At 44.6% G+C, this 22,849-nt stretch overlaps 2 protein-coding genes and 1 long non-coding RNA gene across 16 annotated transcripts in view; 1 reads left to right on the forward strand and 2 right to left on the reverse strand.

The window, feature by feature from the left end:
• Window positions 1–4,289, reverse strand: part of ARHGAP27 (Rho GTPase activating protein 27) — an 82,424-nt gene extending 78,135 nt beyond the window's left edge. For both annotated transcript variants that reach the window (XM_072780963.1, XM_072780962.1), the window contains exon 1: window positions 1,585–4,289. The gene's annotated coding sequence lies outside the window, so the exon portion shown is untranslated. The remainder of the gene's footprint in view (window positions 1–1,584) is intronic.
• The window catches only part of LOC140606898 (uncharacterized), a 31,481-nt gene continuing 10,372 nt past the window's right edge, over window positions 1,741–22,849 (forward strand). The window contains exons 1-6 of one of the 5 annotated variants that reach the window (XR_012009100.1): window positions 1,741–2,026; window positions 2,169–2,274; window positions 2,704–2,895; window positions 4,652–4,825; window positions 11,550–11,663; window positions 17,125–17,211. This is a non-coding gene — a long non-coding RNA (uncharacterized lncRNA). Of the gene's footprint in view, window positions 2,027–2,168; window positions 2,275–2,703; window positions 2,896–4,651; window positions 4,826–10,479; window positions 11,522–11,549; window positions 11,664–17,124; window positions 17,405–22,849 lie in introns of those variants that run through there. The other 4 variants (XR_012009101.1, XR_012009104.1, XR_012009103.1 and 1 more) reach the window with 4 other exon arrangements.
• Window positions 10,616–22,849, reverse strand: part of LOC140606894 (leucine-rich repeat-containing protein 37A3-like) — a 29,988-nt gene continuing 17,754 nt past the window's right edge. For 3 of the 9 annotated variants that reach the window (XM_072780968.1, XM_072780969.1, XM_072780971.1), the window contains 8 exons: window positions 22,230–22,348; window positions 18,265–20,060; window positions 17,761–17,865; window positions 14,472–14,521; window positions 12,950–13,004; window positions 12,729–12,868; window positions 12,565–12,626; window positions 10,616–10,749 (listed from right to left, as the gene is read on the reverse strand). In XM_072780968.1, the coding sequence (XP_072637069.1) occupies window positions 10,631–10,749; window positions 12,565–12,626; window positions 12,729–12,868; window positions 12,950–13,004; window positions 14,472–14,521; window positions 17,761–17,865; window positions 18,265–20,060; window positions 22,230–22,348 (2,446 nt within the window). In that variant the 3' untranslated portion in view covers window positions 10,616–10,630. Of the gene's footprint in view, window positions 10,750–12,196; window positions 12,627–12,728; window positions 12,869–12,949; window positions 13,005–14,471; window positions 14,522–17,760; window positions 17,866–18,264; window positions 20,061–22,229; window positions 22,349–22,849 lie in introns of those variants that run through there. The other 6 variants (XM_072780972.1, XM_072780975.1, XM_072780970.1 and 3 more) reach the window with 6 other exon arrangements.

Raw genomic sequence — 22,849 nt, forward strand, 5'->3', positions numbered from 1 at the left:
TTAGAGGGGATGTGAATCCAAAAAGCCCAGGAAATTATAAATGTTAACAAATGGGCCTGGGTGCCTCAAGAATGTCTAGCTACTCTGGGGGAACTTGGCTCTCTCAGTTCAAGGGCAATCAAAATGGTCAAAACTTAACGATCCAGCACCTACAAAAAGAGGAAGCAACTCAAAAGCCTCCAAACCCACCTAGCCATCAGCTTCCCCAGGATCCACTCACCTACACTCTTCACAACATGTAACATCACGTCTAGTACTGTGTTCCCTGTGTTCAGTACTGGGACTAACTTGCAATCAGCTCTGGCTGGGAGGAGCCCCGGTGAGGGTCGTCTCTAAATGCCAGGAAAACCTTCATGGGCATGGGTCTGTGACCACAGCCAACCCCACATAGTGCAACCCCCTGGGTTTCTACAGATTACAGTCCAAAAGGCAGTGATAAGCTTCCAGTGTCCCAGGCTGAATGAGTAGCCATCCCTCACCTTCCAGGTATTTGGATGATAAGGTACCATTGCAGCAGCCAACACAAGTAACATAATATGAATGCTAGAAACACAATCCTTGAGGACAGGTGCAGGAGAGCAGACATTCAGGAAAACCTCTTGAACCACGGGACATAGATCTCTACTCCTCCACACTTACTTACCATCTGAGGCCCTGTACCAATGGAGCTACTCAGTAACTACCCGGCTCTGAAAAAGCACCTGGATTGGCTGTTGGGGGGCAGCAGGTGGGGCTGGCAAGAGACTGCACTAAGTTTTCAGATCAGATGGGGACCGCATTAAGGGAAGAATGGGCACAGAACTGAGAGGAAGAGATGGGGGCATGGAGGCCTCATTTTAAGAAGATTGGGTTGGGGTGGTAGGAACTGGGGCGGCAAGAGTCGGGGGCAGTTTAGCAAAGATGAAGTGTTCTCAGGATGGCTGCAGGTGGAAAGAAAGCATGTGGTGGGCTGGGAAGTGAGGGCTTGAGTCGGTGTGGACAAGAAGATGCATCGAAGACTTGGGATAGGGCAGAGATCAGAGCTATCAAGAAGGGGGTGAGCTCAACAGGGCATCCGCTTGGATGGCAGGCATTGAATAAGGGTGGGTGGAGGTGGGTGTTAGGGCTGAGCAGACCTTCCGGGACTGGGATAAGAAAGCTGGGTCAGAAAAGGGGAAAGCCATAGCGGTGGGGCTCAGGGGAGGTTGGCGTGGAGCACCGGGATTGCCACAGGGGTTGAGGGGTGAGGATGTGATGCCTCAGAGGGCGGAGGAGGGATGTGTCTGCGCTCGGGGTTGGAACTGGACTCCCAGGGGGTCAAGAGTGTGGCTGCATTTACGCGACGCCAGGGGCGAGGGGGTGGGGGTACGTGCTGGGCTCGGGTCCCCGTCGGGAGAAGATGGAGGGGGCGGTCAGCAGGGGCTGTGCGGGCTGAAGGCTCGGCTCCGAGGGGGTAGGGCGCGGGCTTACAACGGGGAAGGCAAAGGGTTCTGAAGCAGGACAGCGCAAAGGCGACCAGGGGTCGGGACCACGGAACGCGCCCGCCGCCCGTTCGCATCTCGACCCCGCCCCCCTCCCCCCTCCTCCCCCTGACCCCGGACTCACCAGAGCGAGCGGGGAGGGGGCGGGGTCGCTCCTGGCCGCTGCAGCCTCTCAGCCTCCGACCCGACGCTCCGGCCTCTCCGCCACCGACGCCCGGAAACTGCGCTCGAGGCGCCTGACGCCAACCCGGCGGTTGGGCGCTCGGCCCCGCCCCCGGCCCGCGGAGCCAATGGCGGGGCGGGAGGAGCCGCGGGGCGGGGCCAACGTTCCCGAAGCCGAGTTCCCCAACGGCCAGCGGGTGAGCGGTCTGGGAGGCTTGGACTCCACTAAGGGGAGAGGGAGATCCGCCTGCAGAGGTGAGGCCACTAAGCGAGGTCACCGACCTAAGAGGAGCTTGGCCCAAGGCCCGCCTCTAGCAGTGTCTGCGTCAGACTAGATCCCGGCTTCTGGGTCCGTGATCTCGCCTGGCCGCAGCGCCATGCGTGTAACGTTGGCCTCCTGAGGGGTAGGTTCCCACTGGTAAAATCAGACCAGTGACGTCTACGCTATTTTTGCCTCCCTGAGGGCATGGGCGCTGGTGGTGCTTGCAGCCCGGGGGCTCTGAGGGAAAAAAGTATACGTGTTTTGACCCTATCTTGTACCAACAGGGCGTCTTTAGCTCACCGCTCCCTCCTCCTCGGGACTTTCTCAGGTACCTGCCCATCAGCCCCTGAGGCACAAACCTGGAGGATCTGGTTCTTCTCATCTAGCCAGGTACTTGTGTGTCTGCTTTCCTCGGTAGAGTTGACATTTCTTTTGCAGGTGGACTCAGAACAAAAGGTCCAAAGTGTGTGAGAGGGGGGATGTCTGCTTTGGTCACTTCTCACCTGCAGGCTTTGGTCCAGCGGGGAGCGTAGGGCCTGAGTGTGGGGACAGTGCCCAGAGGCAGAGGTACTACTAACTGCATGTCCAGGGGGACTTTGGGAGTATTTATAGGGCTGGCCTGGGAACAGGGCAGCTCTTGGAAGCAAGCTCCACTGACCTGGGCCAGGGGTTCTGTGACCGTTTCTGGGAAGGTTCGGGTTCAGTGCCCGTTGCCGTTTATAAAAAAAAATGGCTGGTGGAGATGTGGCACCTGAGTGTGTGGGGGCTGCTTCTCTGGTAATGATCTCTCCGGGAGTGAGAACCACTTCTCGGTTTCAGACTAGATGAGGCTGAGTGCATTCAGTATGGGTAATAGTTGAGGACGGGGAGCCTCGGTGTCCATCGGAAGATGAATGGATAAAGAAGAGGTGGTTCATGTATACAACGGAATATTCCTCAGCCATTAGAAACGACAAATACCCACCATTTGCTTCGACGTGGATGGAACTGGAGGGTATTATGCTGAGTGAAGTAAGTCAATCAGAGAAGGAAAGGGAGGTGGGCGGGGGGTGGGGGTGACTGGGTGACGGGCACTGAGGGGGGCACTTGATGGGAGGAGCACTGGGTGTTATTCTGTATGTTGGCAAATTGAACTCCAATAAAAAAATTAAAAAAAAAATAAAATAAAATAAAAAAATAGTTGACGTGTGGGTAGCCCGGTTGGCTCAGCGGTTTAGCGCCGCCTTCAGCCCAGGGCCAGATCCTGGAGACCCGTGAATGAGTCCCCATCAGGCTCCCTGCATGGAGCTTGTTTCTCCCTCTGCCCGTGTCTCTCATGAATAAATAAATAAAATATTTAAAAAAATAGTTGAGGAGGAAGTTAGGAATAAAGAGATAGAGGCAAAGTATTTTCTGGGTGTTGAACAAGGTGGAAAGTAAGGGATTTACTAGGGAAATCCCATTTCCTAGGCAAAAGGATAGTGTTTCTGGTAATAATTAGCACATTCAATACCATCAGTGTCTTGACTCAAGCATGCCCTCCCCCAAATGGAGCAAGCAAGCAATATTCCTCAGTTCTTCCAGTTTTAGTATGTGTGCTGCCGAAGTGAGCACTATTCCTCAGTTCTTCCAATGAATTTTTGCACAGCCACTGTCTGCAAAAGCTGTGGGAACCCCACATAGTAATCTTTTGTCTGGTTTTTCAGGAGCCCAGCCCTTGTCTCTTGGTCTTCTCTTACTTCTCCGGCCTCTCAGCCCCGCTGCTTGTCTTCCTCTCTTCATCTTGCTCTGGTGCACATTTTTACCATTCATGGGCCATGAGTCCACGAGGTAGTTTCCAGCCAGAAAAAAAAATTCACACTGCTCTATCATTTGAACAGTAATAAAGTCACATGCAAAGAGAAGAGAGCTTGAAGGTTATCCTGGAAGAGGCAGCTTTTATCTGAGTCTTGCAGGTGGATAGAGGAAGGGGCATTGCAGGTGAAGAGACTGGCAGAGAAGTGGCTGGTGGGTAGGAGTGCAGGCTGAGCTCAGGGGAGGTCCCCAAGAGTGGAGAGGAAGTTGGACTTAAGAACAGAGTAAGGGGATGGGGCTAGGATGGGAGGGGAGATAAAGACAGATTGGATGAGGGGGGAAAGGAAGGATGCAGACACAGCTGGAGGCCTGTGCAGGAAGGGCTCAAACACTAGCAAACTCAGCTCACAGGCCACTGGTCTGTCAGCTTAGATTTCAAGAACTCCACAGACTTATTTAAAAAGCCAGGTAGGAGAACTGCAGGTATCTGAATTCCCTGCAGACAGGTCCAAGGTGTAGATTCCTGAACCCCATCCCTTCCCTGGAGAGTCACTCTGGGATGGGGTCCAAGAATTTAGGCCTAACCACCTCTGCTGTCCTCTGCCCTCAGCACCAGCGGATCCAAAGCATAAGAAAATATAAGAACCTTTGTCTTATTTTAGGAGCTGAGGGGTAAGGGATTATTAACATTTGGGCAAAAGAGAAGCTTCTATTGTTTGCTAGATAGGAATTGTGATTGGTCCTTGTCAACCACTGGGAAGGTAGGTTGCCATTGTTATCTTCAATAGCACAGATAAGAAAACAGGCTTCAGAGAGAGGCTAAGTAACTTGGGGTCCCAGGGCCTCAGAACTAATAAATAAATGGTAGAGGGAGGACTCTCACCCAACTCTAATTCTAATTAGAGAGTTAGCATAGTTCAGTGGCAGAGCAAGTGGGCTTGGTAGGCGGTAATGCTTAGGTTTGAACACCAGCTCTACCCCATACTGTTTACAGGACCTTCCCTACACTAGTGTGGGCGTTCAGGACAACCAAGCAATGTGAAGCTATGGTTTTCACAGGCCCCTTGAGATATAGCACTGAAGATTGGCAATTAGAAAACAGAAGTAAAGGCACAACACACTATGGCCTCCTAGCCTCAGGCAGAGGGGCCAGAGGGTGTGACTTCAGGTAAGTTCCCAAAACTATCTGAGCCTCAGTTCCTCATCTGTAAATTGGGGAAAATATCAGTTGACCTGAGGATTAAGATAATATCCTTAGGAGAGTTTCTGGCCTGCTGGAAGCACTTGAAGATGACTAGCTATAGGGCACCTGGGTGGCTCAATTGGTTAAGCCTCTGCCTTGGGCTCATGTCATGATCCCAGGGTTCTGGGGTCCAGCCCACAACAGGCTCCCTACTGAGTGGGGAGTCTGTTGCCCCTCCCCTGTGCCCCCACCCTCGCTCGTGCCCTCACTTGCTCTCTCAAATGGATAAATATTTTTTTTAATGATTTTGTTTGTTCATGAGAGACACACACACACACACACACAGATGCAGAGAGACACAGGTAGAGGGAGAAGCAGTCTCCATGCAGGGAGCCTGATTTGGGACTCGATCCCGGGACTCCAGGATCACGCCCTGGGCTGAAGGCGGCGCTAAATCGCTGAGCCAACTGGGCAGTCCTGGATGAATAAAATCTTAAATAAAAAAAAAAAGACTAGCTATATTATTATTATAGTTTGGGCTAATTCTCACCTTCCCAATCCAGTCAGATCTGTTTTTAACTGCTTTCTGAACACTGGAGTGGGAGTTTTTTTTTTTTTTTTCCATTTTTTGAGAGCCTTTCTTATTTGAACCCCAGATATATCCTTACTTGGCAGCTGACTAAAGTCATCAAACAAGGACTAATGCAACCATTTCTCTCAAAAGTGGAATAGCTAATGTTCCCCCTGGATTCTGTTGTAGGAAGTTGGTTCTTCCCACTCTTTTAAAATATGGCAATTAGAATTAGGTGCCCTATAGCTAGTCATCTTCACTGCCCTAAAATATATTTTCCACCCACATGCCCATGTCTGGAATTCAGTGGTGATGGTGGCATTCTTTAGGATTTATCCTGGCTCTCTTTTTAATTATTAATTTGTCAATTATACCTCAATAAAGCTGGACAAAAATAATGAATTTTTAAAATTCCCCAATAGTTATTATTATTATATATAGTTTACAGTTCAAATAGTATGACATCAAATGGTGAGGAAACATAATGACCCACAGCAGTTTCTTCCCCTTGACCATCCCCACCTTCCCTCCTGAGCCAGCTCACTGGGCATGCTTACTTCTAGCTGAATCTTCTGGTGCTTATCTCCCCACCTATCTTGGTAATTCTAGCTTTGGATTTATCCATTTTAGACACTGTCTGTGGACTTCCTATTATCACAGGCAAGGAGTTAGTTCTTTAACACCCCTGTCCGTTCTTGGGGTTTAGTTATGCCACTCTTTCCTGATAATTGATAGTGTTTACAGAATTGTGATTATGTAACTATTGTTCGCCTCCAAGATACAGCTCCAAGCAACCCAAAAAGATGACTTTTGAGGATGGGCTTTCTCTACTTTGGTGTAGAGTTAGAATGATGAATGACCATGTTTGCAGTCTTGGAGTCTGCGTCCTTCAGAGCCTGAAGCCAAAGGAAAGCACAGTTGAGGGATAGATGGGGAGAAGATGACTTGTTTGAACCCTAGATGCAGGCAGCTTTAAGTACTTAGGCTTCCTGGTTATATAAGCTAATTCACTGTATGACATTTTTGGTTCAAACATATTTTAGTTGGATTTCTTTCACTTGGAGCGTACAGAGCAGTGACTGATACATATGGTCTTCATAAATTTGGGCAAGTTATACAAAACGTATATGTATGTATATATTTACGTATGTATATGTGTATATGTATATGTATGTGTATATGTATGTGTATATGTATATGTATATGTATATGTATATGTATCCTGACCAGCACAGCTCACGACACTAGGTTCCCTCTCCCTCTGCTTTTATCAGCCAGAGCCTGAGGTAGCTTGACATTGAATAGTACCATTTAGGGACTGGAGGAAGCAACTTACCATGAGTCACTGCCCTAAAATATATTTTCCACCCACATGCCCATGTCTGGAATTCAGTGGTGATGGTGGCATTCTTTAGGATTTATCCTGGCTCTCTTCAAGTGGTTCTCCTTTGCAGTGAGAAGTCTGCAGGGAAAGGCAGCATTAAGGTAGAGCATCTTGGGCCAGTTCTGCTTTTGCCCTGAGATCTAGCAAAACAGATGATGAGGGGGCCAGGGACCTTGTGGAGCCATGGGAGCTCTGATGGTCAATTTCACTGTTCTTCAAATTGTCCCAAGTCCATGCAGATCCCCCACTAGAGTCGTGCCTTTTGACAGCCTCCCTCTGAAGATATTTCAGGCAATCAGAATCTTTCCAGTTTCAAAAGACCTATAGAGAAAGAAATTTCACTACCCTGTTGTTTAAGATCCATTCATTCATTTATTTATTTATGTATTTTGAGAGAGAATGTCAGGGGAGGGGTAGAGGGACAGAGAAAATCCTCAAGGAAACTCCCCACTCAGTGCAGAGCTCCACACAGGCTGATCCCAGGCCCTGAGATCATGACCTAAGGTAAGATCGCTCAACCAACTGAGCCACCCAGGCTCCCCTCACTACCCTGTTTTGATGTTTAACTTGTAGAAGCCCTTACTTCTGGAGGTCCCTGTAGGAGGCAGTGGATACAGTTTTTGGTGTAGACAGGATCTAGGTACAAATTCCTGCTCCTAATGGCACAGTCCCTATGCAGGCTATGGGGCAAACTCATAGTACTATGTGTTGACCTTTAGGAGGTCAGTCTGTATTTCATAAGGAAATCATATGTGGAGAATGAAGAAATGGTCTAAAATTCATCCAGTAAGATCCCTGAGGCATCACGTGGGCAGGGTCCACTACTAGGCATTGGGGAGAGGAAGATGGGATTCTTGCCTCGTCAGGGTTCCTGACCTAACAGATAACTGCGGTGGGGCCTTCACATTGATGGGTGCTATCTTTCACTCTGTTGCATTTACAGGGACACCTAGAAGAGCGGGGCCTTGGTGTGTAGTCTCTAAACCAGGACTCAGTCACATCCTGAGTAGACAGGATTATTGGCCCTCCCTGCACCCACACTCTTGCTGTGTCTCTCTGTGGGCAGAGTGTACTTTCCTGTCCCCTGGCTCGGGGATTGGCCATGTGACTTACTTGGACCCATGGGCTAGGCAGAAATGAAAGTATGACAGTTCTGTGTCTAGGCTTGGAGAGGCCCAATGAAGTTTCTGGTTGGCCTCATATGCTTCCCTCGGGTTGCCGCTGCCTCTTCAGCCTGGGCCCCAGAGCCCACCCAGGTGGAAAAGAGCTAGCTAGCCCTGCTGATCTGCAGACTAGCACGGAGAAGCAGTGCTGACCCAGCCAGCAGAGCATTCAAGTACAGCTGGACCAGCCATCCTGTGAGAACCGGTATTCCAGTTCACTGAGTTTGGGGATGGTTTATTAGTTAGCATTGTTGTGGCGAAAGATAACCAATACACGTTATTGGTTATAACGTTATTGGTTAACCTTTATTAGGCTATAGGTTCAGCCACTGTAGTAGAGACCCAACACAGCAGTGGGTTAAATAAAAAAGAAGCTTACTGATCTCTCATATAATGATCTGGTTAAGTACTGTAATCCAGGGCTAGTTTGGTGGTTCATGTGTCAGGGAGCCAGGCTCCTCCTATTTTACTGCTCCACCATTGTAGGGTGTAGCCCTCTCTACATGAAGCCTTTGTATTGTTCACCGGTTGAAGTCTTCATTTCCCTTGGCCCTGTAAGCTGAAACACTCCACAGTATGGCGCCAGACCCCTCTCCAGTGCTACACTGGAACACATTAAGGCTCACCTTGAAGCACCATTCCTGCTTCTGCTTCAGACCTCAGGACCTTTCCTCTTCTTGAATGGGTGTGCCTCCTCCCACACCCCCAGGGGGTGCCCCACCACTGTCGCCCAGGTCTCAACAACATCTCACCCTGACTAGGACCTCAGGAGCCAGAGCTGGTCATGCCTGGCGCTTCCCAGGACTGAGAGGCCCTGATTTCCATAGTGGCAGCAGCCAGCCAGTGTGACTCTTTGAGATGCCAAGGGTGAGAATCTCAGTCGTGCCTTTTGGTCATCTTCAGTCTGTCTTGCCCGCCTCTCACACCCTCAAATCCCTGCTGACCTCTGGTCCTGAAGAAGCCAGGGAACCTCTGCTCCACCTCCTGGTTCTCTTTGCACTAACTACGCCAGTAGTTTGGTGAGCATAAACAGTCTTGTTAGAATGGTCCCTCTGTTTTGGAGATCAGCTCAGGAGGGGTGGGCATCTGAATGGTAACAGATTCTTTCTCTAAACTCTAGCCAGGCTCCTCTGAGCCCTCTTCTTGATTCAACCTTATTTGGCTTGTGAAGACTTGAACAAACACTAACGTAGTTTTCAGCAGCTCATGACCACTGCCCTAGTAAGACCCCAGTCTCCCTTAAAGTGCCTGCCCGTGAAACTCAAGGCTGTCTAAAGAATTTGTTGCTTATTCCAGCCACCACCTGAAGATAAGGCCCCTGTTTCCCAGTTTCTGTGAGAGAGTAGGAGTCTAGCTTTGGTAAGTGCCAGTTAGCAAATCCAGATGGTTTCATATGGGCTAACCCCCTTCCTGCCTTTTGTAATCTTTGGCTTCTGACTATGGAGCCCCTACTCATTCCCTTCCCTAGTCCCTCAATCTCCCTGTGCAATACTCAGTCACCTCTGTACTTATCCCAGTTGAGTTCTGTTCATGATGAACTCTTTTCCCTGTGCCACTGCAATATTCTATTACTTTGGAAATCTGTCTGGACCACTTTAAGTATGCCTGGTTTGGTTTGTTTTTGACAGGGGAGATGTTCAGGATCAGCTTTTAAAATTAATTTGCTTATTTTTCAGGATCAGCCTTTTATTATTTTTTTTAAATTTTTATTTATTTATGATAGTCATACACACACACACACACACAGAGGCAGAGACACAGGCAGAGGGAGAAGCAGGCTCCATGCACCGGGAGCCCGACGTGGGATTCTATCCCAGGTCTCCAGGATCGCGCCCTGGGCCAAAGTCAGGCGCTAAACCGCTGCACCACCCAGGGATCCGAAGATCAGTCTTTTAAATAAGCATCCCAAGGATGTTTGAGTTTAGAGGTCCAAAGGCCATATTTTTTTTAAAAAGATTTTATTTATTTATTCATGTGTGAGAGAGAGAGAGAGGCAGAGCACAGGCAGAGGGAGAAGCAGGCTTCATGCAGGAAGCCCGATGTGGGACTCGATCCCAGGACTCCAGGATCACGCCCTGGGCCGAAGGCAGGCGCTCAACCACTGAGCCACCCAGGGATCCCCACAAAGCCACATTTTTAGAAACTCTATTTCCCTATGGACACCGTTTCCTCTGGCAGCCCTTTTGAATGGGGGCTATGTTTTCTCAGATACCTCACTGCCATTAGTCCATCCAGCTTTCATTCCAGTGAGAACATTCTGGAGGCCAAACTAAGAATCAACTCCAAGTGCTTCTCCAGTCACCTCTGGGGATGACTGCATGTGATTGGTATCCAATATCTGGTACCTTAACCTGCTGCCCAGCTAAAATGACACCTTTTGTGTTTCTGACTTAGCTAGCTCTCCACCATGTTACTACTCCATGTAGACAACACCTTCCTTTTAGAAAGACTTTAACACCCACCCATTTGTTAGATAGTATTGGTTGGCTCTAGCTACCCACTTCTATCCCTTTCTTTGCAGGTGCTAGAAGCCCACAAACCACATTTCACAGATTCCCTTGACAGCAGAGTTCTGCCATAAAATCTAGGGGGTGAAAAGGAGGTGGAAACCATTCTTTCCTCCTCTGCAGTAGCAGATGCGCAGGCTACATGTTGGGACTCCATGTTGCCAGTCACAGGCTTGGGACCATGGAGTGCTGCAGTGACTTCAGCAGTGGGTTCCCAAAATGTACTGACTTTTGAGTGGCAGCAGCAGCTTTGAATGTATGGAAAGCAGCTGTGGTAAAGTAACCTGAAAAAAAAAATAAATAAATAAAAAATAAAGTAACCTGACATTCACCACTGCTAGCCCCACAGTGGTGAGCATCCATTCCTTGTAAGACATTATGACTGGAGCTGATACCAAGGGATGGATGCTTAACCATCTGAGCCACCCTGGCATCCCAGAAGTGGAGGGAGTTGTGCTTCTTCCACAGATTGTGCTTCATTATCCCTGTGCTTCATTATCTGTGTTGGTTGAGGAAGGCAGTAGTAGGTTTGGTGGTGGGCGGCGTTGGGAGAGAGCCTGGTAGCACACATCTGACCCTTAATGGAGTCAGGAGAGGCTAGTAGGGTGGTCCATGAGAATGGGTAAGTGGCACCACCAATATATTTTCTGAAATAAAGGAGTGAGGAGGGCAGTCTTGGGTAATTACCACCCTCACACATTTTTCTTTACCCTAGCCCTCCAGCCCCTCCCTGCTAGCTATCCAAGGGTTGGGATTATTATTTTTTTTTAAAGAAAAGGAACAAAATACCCCAATGTGAATTATCTATAGCTTGTAACAATGAAGAACCCCCTATGCCAAGACAGGGCATATATTTTGTGTATGAGTTTGAGTGCTTGGGAAGAAAAAGAGGTCTTAGCCCTACTGTGGAGCTAGGCTCAGTGATCCAAATATTCTGGTAATGCTAAAAATCTTACAGGAGGGGCCAGAAACAGATGATCTTCTATGGGCAGGTCAAGCATGTTGTGAATAACTTGTATTTGGTGAACCAGGGGGGAGAGCACCAGAATAAACTGCCAATTGATTTAATAGATATGTTTTCCAGTTTTCAGACACTGGTTTTATTGGGGAAACGAGGGGAAGATACCCCTATTCATCCTTCCTTGCGGGCACTGCCTCTTGTGGAAGTACAGTCTCCCACGAGGGATTCTAGATTCAGGTCTGTTTCTCTCACCAATGTCCCCTGTTACCTGTATATACATGTTTATTTCCATTTTAATTCCTTACCACATGGCTAGAATTGGTTATTAATTTATACATTTTTAATATGAGAAAAATAAGTATTTTACAAGCAATGCTGAGAAGCCATTATCAGAAAATAAACTTTATGGTGGGAATGTGAACTAGTGCAGCCACTCTGGAAAACTGTGTGGAGGATCCTCAAAGAGTTAAAAATAGATCTGCCCTAGGACCCAGCAATTTCACTGCTGGGGATTTACCCCAAAGATACAGATGCAATGAAACGCCAAGACACCTGCACCCCGATGTTTCTAGCAGCAATGTCCACAATAGCCAAAGTGTGGAAGGAGCCTTGGTGTCCATCGAAAGATGAATGGATAAAGAAGATGTGGTCTATGTATACAATGGAATATTACTCAGCCATTAGAAACGACAAATACCCACCATTTGCTTCGACGTGGATGGAACTGGAGGGTATTATGCTGAGTGAAATAAGTCAATCGGAGAAGGACAAACATTATATGGTCTCATTCATTTGGGGAATACAAAAAATAATGAAAGGGAATAAACGGGAAAGGAGAAAAAAATGAGTAGGAAATATCAGAAAGGGAGACAGAACATAAAAGACTCCTAACTCTAGGAAACGAACTAGGGGTGGTAGAAGGGGAGCTGGGCGGGGTGTAGGGGTGACTGGGTCACAGGCACTGACGGGGGCACTTTATGGGATGAGCACTGGGTGTTATTCTATATGTTGGCAAATTGAACACCAATAAAAAATAAATTTTTTAATAAAAATAAAAATAAACTTTATAGACAGCCTGAGGCAGGACAAAGTCACTTGAGGACGATGACGGTGCGGAGTTCACTGTCGCTCTCCTCACCCAGGTCTTCAGCAGCTGAATTTGTAGCCTGAGGCTTCTCTGCTGGCGCATCACCTTTCTCTCTGCAAAAAAGAAGAATGCCTTTAACTCTGTAAAGGAACAATTAAACTTTTCATAATTAACTCATTTTAGAAAAGAAGTATAAATTGTCCCCAATCAGGTACCCTGGTTCCTTGTTGAAAATCTCATCCTCATCAGAAGAATCCCTGTCGTGTAGCTTCTGTGCCATGTTTTTCTTCCGTGTGGCATTGAGAGGTCTGTACATGTCCCGAAGCCAAAGTGGCCGCCTTCTCCAGAAAAAGCCCTAGAAAACAGAAAGGACATTGTTAATTCTGCATTTCCCCTGCTCTCTCCAGCCATGGGACTTTATCTTCCTCAGATTTACCTGATTCTCCCGTTGGATTGAACATCTCTTATGCAGCAGAGAATTAAAGAAGAGCCTTGGAGGAAACACATATGCAGACAATTAGTGATTCACGCCATTTCCCATGCCTCTCACAATGTGTATCTCTGGTCCTATTAGGACATCTCAGTCCATAATCACAGGAAGCAAAATCACTACAGACCTCGGATCCTGAAAATAATCCCACGCATGCTACACTTCCAGAATTTTCCCATGTCTGTCCATAATGGCCCCACAATTTCTCTGGGGAGGCCTTTGTATGTGGCTTGGCATTGAGTATAAGCAAGATTTTCATCCTGCTCACCTGGGCCTATGGCCAAGTGCCCTCGTGCAGTGAACAGACTGTGCAACTATAACACAGAAGCACCTTACTCTCTCCAGAAGCAGTTTACTTTGGTCCCCTTTGGACTTTGTCTCATAGGCATCATTTGCTGGGGAGGAGGAGAGAGAGGTGTTTCTATTTTCCTAGCTGCTTTATCCTACAAGTTGATTCACACCAAATAAATGCACGAGTCCAACCAACAAAGTTACCTAACTCACTGACTTTCTCATTGCAGGCAGTGGCTAATGAGTGAGTGAGGAAGGTCACAGCCAGCACTAAAACACAAAATATTATTTTTGAATATAAACAATATAGAAAGAATCAGAATGTATAGTAAGTTTGTCTTAGAAACTGCTTATGTTGGCTCGCCCAGGTGGCTCAGCAGTTTAGTAATGCCTTTGGCTCAGGGCGTGTGTGGTCCTGGTCTGGGGATGGACTCCACATTAGGCTCCATGAGAGGAGCCTGCTTATCCCTCTATCTCTCTGCTTCTCTCTCTGCGTCTCTCATGAATAAATTAAAAAATATTTTTAAAAACCTGCTTATGTCTTGACAGTATGTATGTACGGAGTTGTGACATAAAATGTAGCTCGCAGCCCAAGAACAGTATAATCAGAGGAGAAGTGCCCCTCTGGAAAGGAACCATCTTCTGACACTCAGTAGCAGTATGCCCATGGGGCAATTTACCTTCCCTTTCTTCTCCATTTCCTTATTATAAAAGGAAGAGACAAACTATTACCTAAGGCCTCTCCCAGTTAACAGTCTATGGAGTCTGGACAAAGGGAATGGAGAGTGGTGGGTCAAAAACTAGGAGGAGGAGGGAAGTTTTCCTGCCACTTTACAGGAAGGAGTCCTATTTTTCTGCCTTCCATCAGCCTTGAAGACTAGGCCTCTTAGCCCAAGACTCTGTAGCCAGGCCTGATGGTCACTACCAGCAGGAACAGGTGCACCCAACCCCTCTCCACCCTTTTTCTTTAAAGGAGTACTGACAGTAGATGCTCTGTGTCAGTTCCATTCTAACTCAGATTTGTCTGGGAAGCTAATTTTGCTGGATCCAGGCAAAGCATTAGACCAAATCAATATTCTTTCTGCCTTTGGTAGTTTCCTGGGTGTAAAACAAGGGGAGTGAAATAGGAGTTCTAAAATCTAGTTCTGAAATTCTGCTTTAATAATTGCCAATTTACCTTGAGCCTCCTTCTTCATCTTCCACTGGTGCTGCTCTATGAGAATAAATCTGTTTTGGAAGAAAACATATCACAGGTACCCATCTCAATAACCATGCCTCCAAATCTGTATTCATTCCTTTGTATTTTAAGTCTTATTCAGCCTTTTTGGAGAGCAGGAATTCTATTTTTTAGTAGTCCTTTGACTCTTCCATAGTCCCAACTTGGGAACTTGTGTGCAGCTGGCAATACATTTTATTGACTGTTTTAGATGACATCCAACAGGTAATTCCTAATAAAAATTCTTAGAAGTAAGAAAAGAAAAGTATCTACCAGAAACCTAAATAGCAACATTGTTTTAAAGTCAAGGACAAGAGTTCAATGCCTATTATTTCTGTTACTATTCATCACGTTGAAGAGGTCCTAATCAATGCAATAGGAAAACACTTCTTTTAAAGATTCCAGGCATCTCAATGCAATAGGAAAAATTAAGTATTGGAAAGTAAGAAACAAAACATATTGGCATATGAAATTATGGACAACCTAAAAGGCCCAAGAGAGTCAACTTAAATTTTACTGTAGTGGGATGCCTGGGTATCTCAGCAGTTGAGCGCCTGCCTCTGGCTAAGTGCATGATCCCAGGGTCCTGGGATCAAGTCCCACATCAGGGTCCCTGAATGGACCCTGCTTCTCCCTAAAAGGCCCAAGAGAGTCAACTTAAATTTTACTGTAGTGGGATGCCTGGGTATCTCAGCAGTTGAGCGCCTGCCTCTGGCTAAGTGCATGATCCCAGGGTCCTGGGATCAAGTCCCACATCAGGGTCCCTGAATGGACCCTGCTTCTCCCTCTGCCTGTGTCTCTGCTTCTCTCTCTGTGTCTCTCATGAATAAATAAAATCTTTAAAAAAATAGAAAAATAAATTTTACTGGAAGTGCTCTGAGAATTCAGTAAGATGGCTAAATACAAAATCAAGAGCTCAACATGCAAAATGCAATAGCTTTTTTACGTTCCACAAATAACTAATTAACAAATGGAAGAATGGTTCCATTTATAATATCAATAAAAGGAAGGATACCTCGGTGGCTCTATAGTTTAGTGCCTGCCTTCCGCCTAGGGTGTGATCCTGGAGTCCCGGGATCGACTCCCACATCAGGCTCCCTGCATGGAGTCTGCTTCTCCCTCTGCCTGTGTCCCTGCCTCTCTCTGTGTGTGTCTCATGAATAAATAAATAAAATCTTAAAAAAAGATTAAAAAATATCAATAAAAGACATAAAGTACCTAAGAATAAACTTACAGCAAAGAATGGGGAAGACCTTTGAGATGAAAACATTAAAACTCTTCTGAAGGACTTTAAGAAATGAATACATGATGATACCATGTTCCTAGAATATTGCAAAGATGTCAATTCTCCTCAAACTCAATGCAATCCTATTCAAATCCCAAGATAGTTTTTCTTTTTTTTAAATAAAAACTGGCCAGCTGACATTTGGTAAAGGGATATGCAAGTCTAGCTATGAAATGTATGAAAAAGGAGATCAAAGAGCATGAGCGTAACTCTACCAGACATCAAAATAGGTTATTATAAAGCAATTGGAATTAAGTATATAGTGTGATATGGGAAAGGAAACTGGACTGATAAGAATCCAGATAAGAAAAGTATTTTAGAGACGCCTGGGTGGCTGAGTGGTAGAGCATCTGCCTTTGACTCATAGGGTGAACCCGGGTCTGGGGATCAAGTCTCACATTGGGCTCCCTGAGACGAGCCTGCTTTTCTCTCTGCCTATGTCTCTGTCTCTGTGTGTGTGTGTCTCATGAATAAATAAAATCTTACAAAAAAATAGTATTTTAGATCTGTTAAGAAAGAATGAACCATTCAATAAAAGATTTTAAAGTAACTGGGTATTTCTTTAGGGGGAAAATGTTAGATCCCCTACCTCAACCATACCTAAAAACAAAACAGATCTATACAGGTTGAAAAATATAAATTATAACAAATATAAGTATAGACGAAGACAGTATAAAGGCAACAAAGGCCTCGCTAACAAGACCCACATCCCATAGGCCACAAGGAAAGAACTCGCATATATGGTGACAGACTCAAAACATCTCCCATTTCTTGTAGTCTCGCCCCCTTCACCCTTGGATTGTTGGTCATCTTCTGGTGACTGATAAAACTCTTTTCATATTAAATATATTAATCCTTTCAGTGGCTTCCACTGAATTTCAGTGTTTCAAATGCTGGCCAGTGTTTTCATCTTTAAGGAGACAGAACAGTGGAATAAGAGCACAGGATTTGCAGTTAAGTAAAACTGGGTTCTGCTTTGGGTTTTGCCACTGGAGCCTTAAGCTGATCCCCTTTTATGTATGAAAGAGGGATGGTAATATTGTCCTCCCAGGGTTGTGGGCATGAAATTGGATATGGAAAATTCTTCTTCCTATGCTTGGCATAAACCAGTGCCAAGTCATTATGGAACTGAAGAAAAGGTAAACAGGCAACCTCCAGCACAGGTGACTATAAACATGACATGCTTTGGAGTAGCCTGATGCAGGATTTTAGCTACAGTATTTTAACCAAAACTATTCACATAATTCAGTGTGTGGAAAAAGCTGCTGAGTAAATCTAATTAATCAACAAGATGATATTTTTATCTTTAAGCCATGTCCTTTTTTCCAGGATGACTGATATAGCTCCATGAGGGTGGATACTATCTCTCATCATTTCAACCAAGGAAAGAAATCAGTGGTAGTCTGAAAGTGGCTGGTGAGTACATCTAACCACAGAATTTTGAGTTGAGGAAATGTTACTATCATGTTAACTTGGCCTTCTTAAACCTAACGTCCCAAAACAGTCTAATGGCTTGTTGCCTTGTTTATAATCCATAAATCACCTGGCAATGGAAAGTTCCTTTAAAAATCCCCAGAATAGGGCAGCCCCAGTGGCGTAGCAGTTTAGCACTGCCTGTAGCCCATTGTGTGATCCTGGGGACCCAGGATCAAGTCCCACATCAGGCTCCTTGCATGGAGCCTGCTTCTCCCTCTGCCTGTGTCTCAGCCTCTCTGTGTCTCTCGTGAATAAATAAAATCTTAAAAAAAAAAAAGAATTGCTTCTCTTTAAAAAAATAAAATAAAATAAAAATCCCCAGAATATACTTTGCAATAAAAGAATGAAGTACATGTCAGTCTGTCAGACAGAAGAGAAATACCAAGTATCAGTAAGTGAGAAAGTGGCTTTGATTTTAAGTTTGTAAATTCTGAATCTATTATAAAGACAAAAGATTTTCTGGAAATCTGAATTAATGGTTGTTCTTACCTCAATGAGACAGAAAACTATAATCAAAATCATTACTACTACAGTCACAGATATTGCCAAGATGAGTTTGTTGTTATAGCCATAACCTGGAACTTCTTTTGTTGGCTAAAAAAACAAAAAACAAAAAACAAAGAACAATTTTTTAGAAATCAAAGAAAAGGATGAAAGCTAACTATTCTTAAGCTACTCTAAAACCTCATTCTTTCAGTGGAGTGGCGTATAGGTTCTTAAGAAATATACCAAATCTAATGTGTTATATAATTTTATCATTGGCCCTTTCTTCAATAATATATTTATCTTGTATGTTAAGTCCTCTTCTCATCTACCTGGGAAGAGTGGCACCATTCTCTAAATGAGCAAAGTGGCAGATCACTGTCTCAGCCAACATTAATGGCTAAGACAAGACCCAGACTGGGAGGCCCTGGTCCTTGTGCATGGGTGCTTTAATTGCATGTCCTAAACTGACTAAAAGTTCAGACCCCATCTTTCAGGAGTTATCCTCACCTCACTTGACTTCTGCTCTTTCTGTTCACTCTGGGCTTCTGTGCTCTCATTGATATAGTTCTCAGTCTTCCATTGGTCTGTATCCCACTCTGCCTTGGACACCTTTACTTCCTGCTGCTCGCTGAGAAGCTTCATCAGGAGGCCTGTTCTGGAGATAAGCTTGGCACAGGCCAGTTGCACATTGGTCTCAGAGCAGTCCATTTTCAAAGTCCGGATAACATGAGAAATGAGCCTTCTCACGTCATTATTCGGGATGAGGGACCGTAGCTGCTGGTTTAGCTGAATTTCAAATAGATCACCTGCGGATGAGAGCTTTGCAACACTGAAGCCTGTGGGCTTTGGGGGCAAGTCAGTGACCAAGTTGTGGTATTCCCATTGTGTTTCATTGGTTTGTTTAACAGTCGGCACAAAGTTGTCTCTGGTGGTAGTAGAATATGTATTGGAAAGATTCCTACGGTTTGTGAATTCAGGGGGAGTTTGTTCTGATACAGTAGTGCTTCCTGGAGAAATAATTTCTTCAGAAGCATTCTGTGCAGTAGTGTTTTCTACAGTAGTGTTTTCTTTAGAAGGTTCTGAAAGAGTAAATAATTCTGGAAAAGGATTTTCCTGAATTCGTTTTTCTGAAGATGAAATAGCCTCCTGTGAAGGGGAATCGATGAGGCTCCTGACGGCAGGCAATGGAGGCCTCTGTGCAGGCATCAATCTATTCGAGAGTGAGTTTTTCTTTCTGAACTTTTTACTTTTTTTGGTCTTGGGTGTTCTTTGGACTATACGTGAGCGAATTTTATGGAAAATATACTTTTTTCCAGAATGCGAGACTGGTCTGGAAGCCTCCATTTCCCTAACTCTAGCATTCGCATCTTCTAAAACAACAATGGGGTAGGTTGAGTCTTCTGATTTGTTTTTCACCTTAGGTAGGGATTTTGGAGCAGTGGAGGCAGAAGGCTTGCCCATTATGTTTTGCTTCGGGAAAGAAGAGGCTGCTGCCTTGTGCTCCTTTATGAATGAAGACTCTGTGTGGACGGAGTTTCCCACTAATTTCCTGGGCCTCTGGGCCATGTGAAGCTCCTCCAGCTCCCTTGGGGATGGTCCACTGAGCCTTCTTTCTTTGGCCATGTTCTTCACAAATGACTGGGCACTCTGTTTCCCTTGGGTGCTCTGAACGTCCACTTCCTTGTAGTGCCTTTTCTGTAGGTCCTTGGGGCCCTTGAGAACACTGTTTTTTCTAAACCACCTCTTCCGTAAATTCTTAGCCTTGGGAAGGGTCTTTTCCTGTCCTTGGGCAGTTTCCAATTTCTTAAATTTGGGACCTAAAATCCCGGGAGGTATAAGCATGGCAGTTTTTTCTTTCTTTTTTACCTCATCAATTTTTTCTTGAATTTCTGCATCTAACAAATTTTCCAGGAAAGAGAGTTTCCTCAGTTTATTTTTGTAAGTTGAATTGTTGGGTCCAGGTTCAAGAGAAGGGCTCTTTGTGTTGTTTTTCAAGTAACCCACAGGCTTGTCTCCATCTTGAACATTTGAAAACAGAGTTTTAATGAATGGTAGTAATGTTGATTCTACATCTTCTACATTTCCCTCTGAGAAATAAGGTAATATGTAATTCAGCGCACTGATAACATCACTTTCATCATTAAAGTCTAACTGCTCATTCATAAAGGCTGACAGACCGATGCCATTTTTGTCTGAGGATGCCTTCTCTGGCTCAATTGTCAGCTCAGTACTGGTACTCTTCTTCCGGGCTTTTAATACCTTCATGAATGATCCTTCTACATTCATTATAGATGCTTTTTCATCTGTCAGAAAAAGAAGAGACTAGTTTTGATAATGAAAGGCTGATAGCACAGTTTTTGTCAGTCCGCAGTCATACATCCCAGTCATAAAAATTAAGAACCAGCAAATATCTGAGTACCATTATCAAGGACACAAACTCAAACTTGAACCTATATTGGCAACAACAAAAGGAGAAAAGGGTATTTTTTTAAATGGCTATTTCTTCAGAACCTTTCACAACGTGAATGACTACATTTAGGATTATTCCATAATCCTTGGTCTCCAAGGGCCAATTATCTAGTACTTAAGAAAAGCCAAGTCTGGAAGACACTCAGCTAAACTGTCTGCAAATCTACTGTGACTCCTGGTATTCATATACCCTGTCCTGTACTGCTTCAGATGCAGTGGGAGCAGGGGGTTTCCTCCTTCTATCTCTTCAGTGTGCTTGTTTTCTTGCTACTATCACAGATGCCCATGAAAACACCCACTGCTAGTAGGGCCTCATCTGGACATGCCCTCTCCATCTACCCATCAATTACTATGCTTGGTCCCTGCTCCCATATATTGCAGCTCACACAAAACATAAGCTCTAGACAGAAAAAAAGCACTAAGTCCACCCTGGCTCTTTGCTTAAATTGGGCAGGGAACGAGTGTAGGCTAAGAGATTTTCCAGGTATGAGAGATATGCCAATGTGGAATGTTCGATAAATCAATGGAATAATACTTGAGGTTTTAAAATGCAGAAGGGATAAAGAAATTTTTTGTCAGAATGTGAAGAAATATACTTCACTTTCATTTCTAATATTTCTAGCTTTAGTTATTAGGGTACCATCCAGAGCTTCCCACTACATGAAAGTCAGCATATGGCTTGTGTACATGCACAGTATCATCCAACCGAGTTTCATTTCCAGAAGAATTAGAAGTATTTTCAGCAGTGTTGATGAGAGTCAGAGGAGGAGGTAATAAAGGTCACAAGAAAGGAGGAGCAACGGGCTTGTAGAGAGCCCTAAACGGGACACTTGAATGCTAGGCAACAGTACTTAACACCTCTGATCTAATTTTTCCTCACCTGTAAAAGGAGGCTAAACATGCCTATTCTGCCCACCTCTAAGAGATAAGGGAGTAATTAGTAAAAAATTGTTTTGAAAAATAAGCAACATTGTATTTACAGAGGTAGCAAAGTGTTATTTATGATGTACCCTAGATCATTGATAGGGAACCATATTCAAGCTATCTGGGTGCAGAAGCACATTTTGGAAGTCATGAAGTTAGTGCCAATAAAACATAGTATACAGAAAAATACTTAAAAGTATCTGAGTGTTTTTGGATAGAAAAGCTGAGGATTCAGAAAAAGTTCAGAGTTGGACAGTCCAAGAATAGAAGAGTGCTCTGTATCCATAAGAAGGCAGCAGCTTCTGGTTAGGGAACAGGAACTCTCAGGCTCTGAATAAACTTTATCTATAAATCAGCATCACTTTTACTCTTGATAACTTGTAAAAACAAACAATAAACAAAAATATATCTCCACCTGTCATATAAGACAAGGGGGACCTGAGTTCTGATACATATGAAATTAGTTTACAAATTATGATGCATATGTTTTCATTTGGGAGTAATTAATAATGTAACTGAGAATCTGACTTATAACAAAGGAATAGTTCTTATAAATTTAGGGATTTTAAGGGTGCCTGTGTGGCTCAGTGGGTTAAGCATACAACTCTTGGTTTCAGCTCAGGTCATGATTTCAAGGTCATGGGATTGAGCCCTGCAATGGGCTCCACACTCAGTGGGGAATCTGTTTGAGATTCTCTCCCTCTGCCCCTCCTTCGACTCACATCTCTCTCTCTCTCAAATAAATCTTTGAAAAAAAAAAGAAATTTAGGGGTTTGAACTGTAAGTGAATAAAAATAATGCAGTGACATCATTAGTTAAAAATTGATCATTGTTGATTAAAAATAAAAATTAAAACATAAATAAAATTTAAAATATATCATGAGGTGATTCCTGGTTGGCTCAGCGGTTTAGCACCTGCCTTCAGCCTAGGGCGTGATCCTGGAGTCCTGGGATCAAGTCCCACATCAGGCTCCCTATATGGATCCTGCTTCTCCCTCTGCCTCTCTCTCTCTCTCTCTCATAAATAAAATCTTTAAATATAAATATTATATATATATCATGAGGCAATTCAAACTCACCACAACGTGTGGCATTTGTCAAACATTCACCGTCACAATGCAGCTTGACTGTCTTGCAAACAACCTCAATATTATTTTTGAGTTGGCAGAGACAACAGGACATACGGCTAGGTAATATCCTATAAATGGAAACACAGAGCATTATATTAGTGGTAAAGGGGTTACTTGAGTAGAAGATTCAGGCCAAGGTCTTCACAGGGCTCTGCATAAAGGAATTCTTGTGGCATATGATGGTTGGGTAGGGTTGAGTAGGGACCAGTTGGCCAATTGTTGCTCATGAATATTATAAATAAAGAGAAGGACAGAGGTGCTCAACCAATAGGTAAGGATGGTAGGGGGTATGATATACCTAGAATAAGACAGAGATAAGAACTGGGTGACATTGATCAGTAGTTCAGTTCAGAAGTATCTCCTTCTGACCCAAAAGTCTCACTTTGGGTTAAGAGCATACAGGAAGAGGGTAGACTTCTAAGAAGAGTCTGAGTAAGTCTAAAATATGGCCCACATCAAGGATAGAAAGCAATCAATCAAAACTAACCCAAAATCTACACAGGTGTTACAACTAGCAGACAAGGATGTTTAAAAAGTTACTATAACTGGGGTGCCTGGGTGCCACTGTT

The sequence above is a fragment of the Canis lupus genome, chromosome 16 (assembly GCF_048164855.1).
Source record: "Canis lupus baileyi chromosome 16, mCanLup2.hap1, whole genome shotgun sequence".
NCBI lineage: Eukaryota > Metazoa > Chordata > Mammalia > Carnivora > Canidae > Canis > Canis lupus.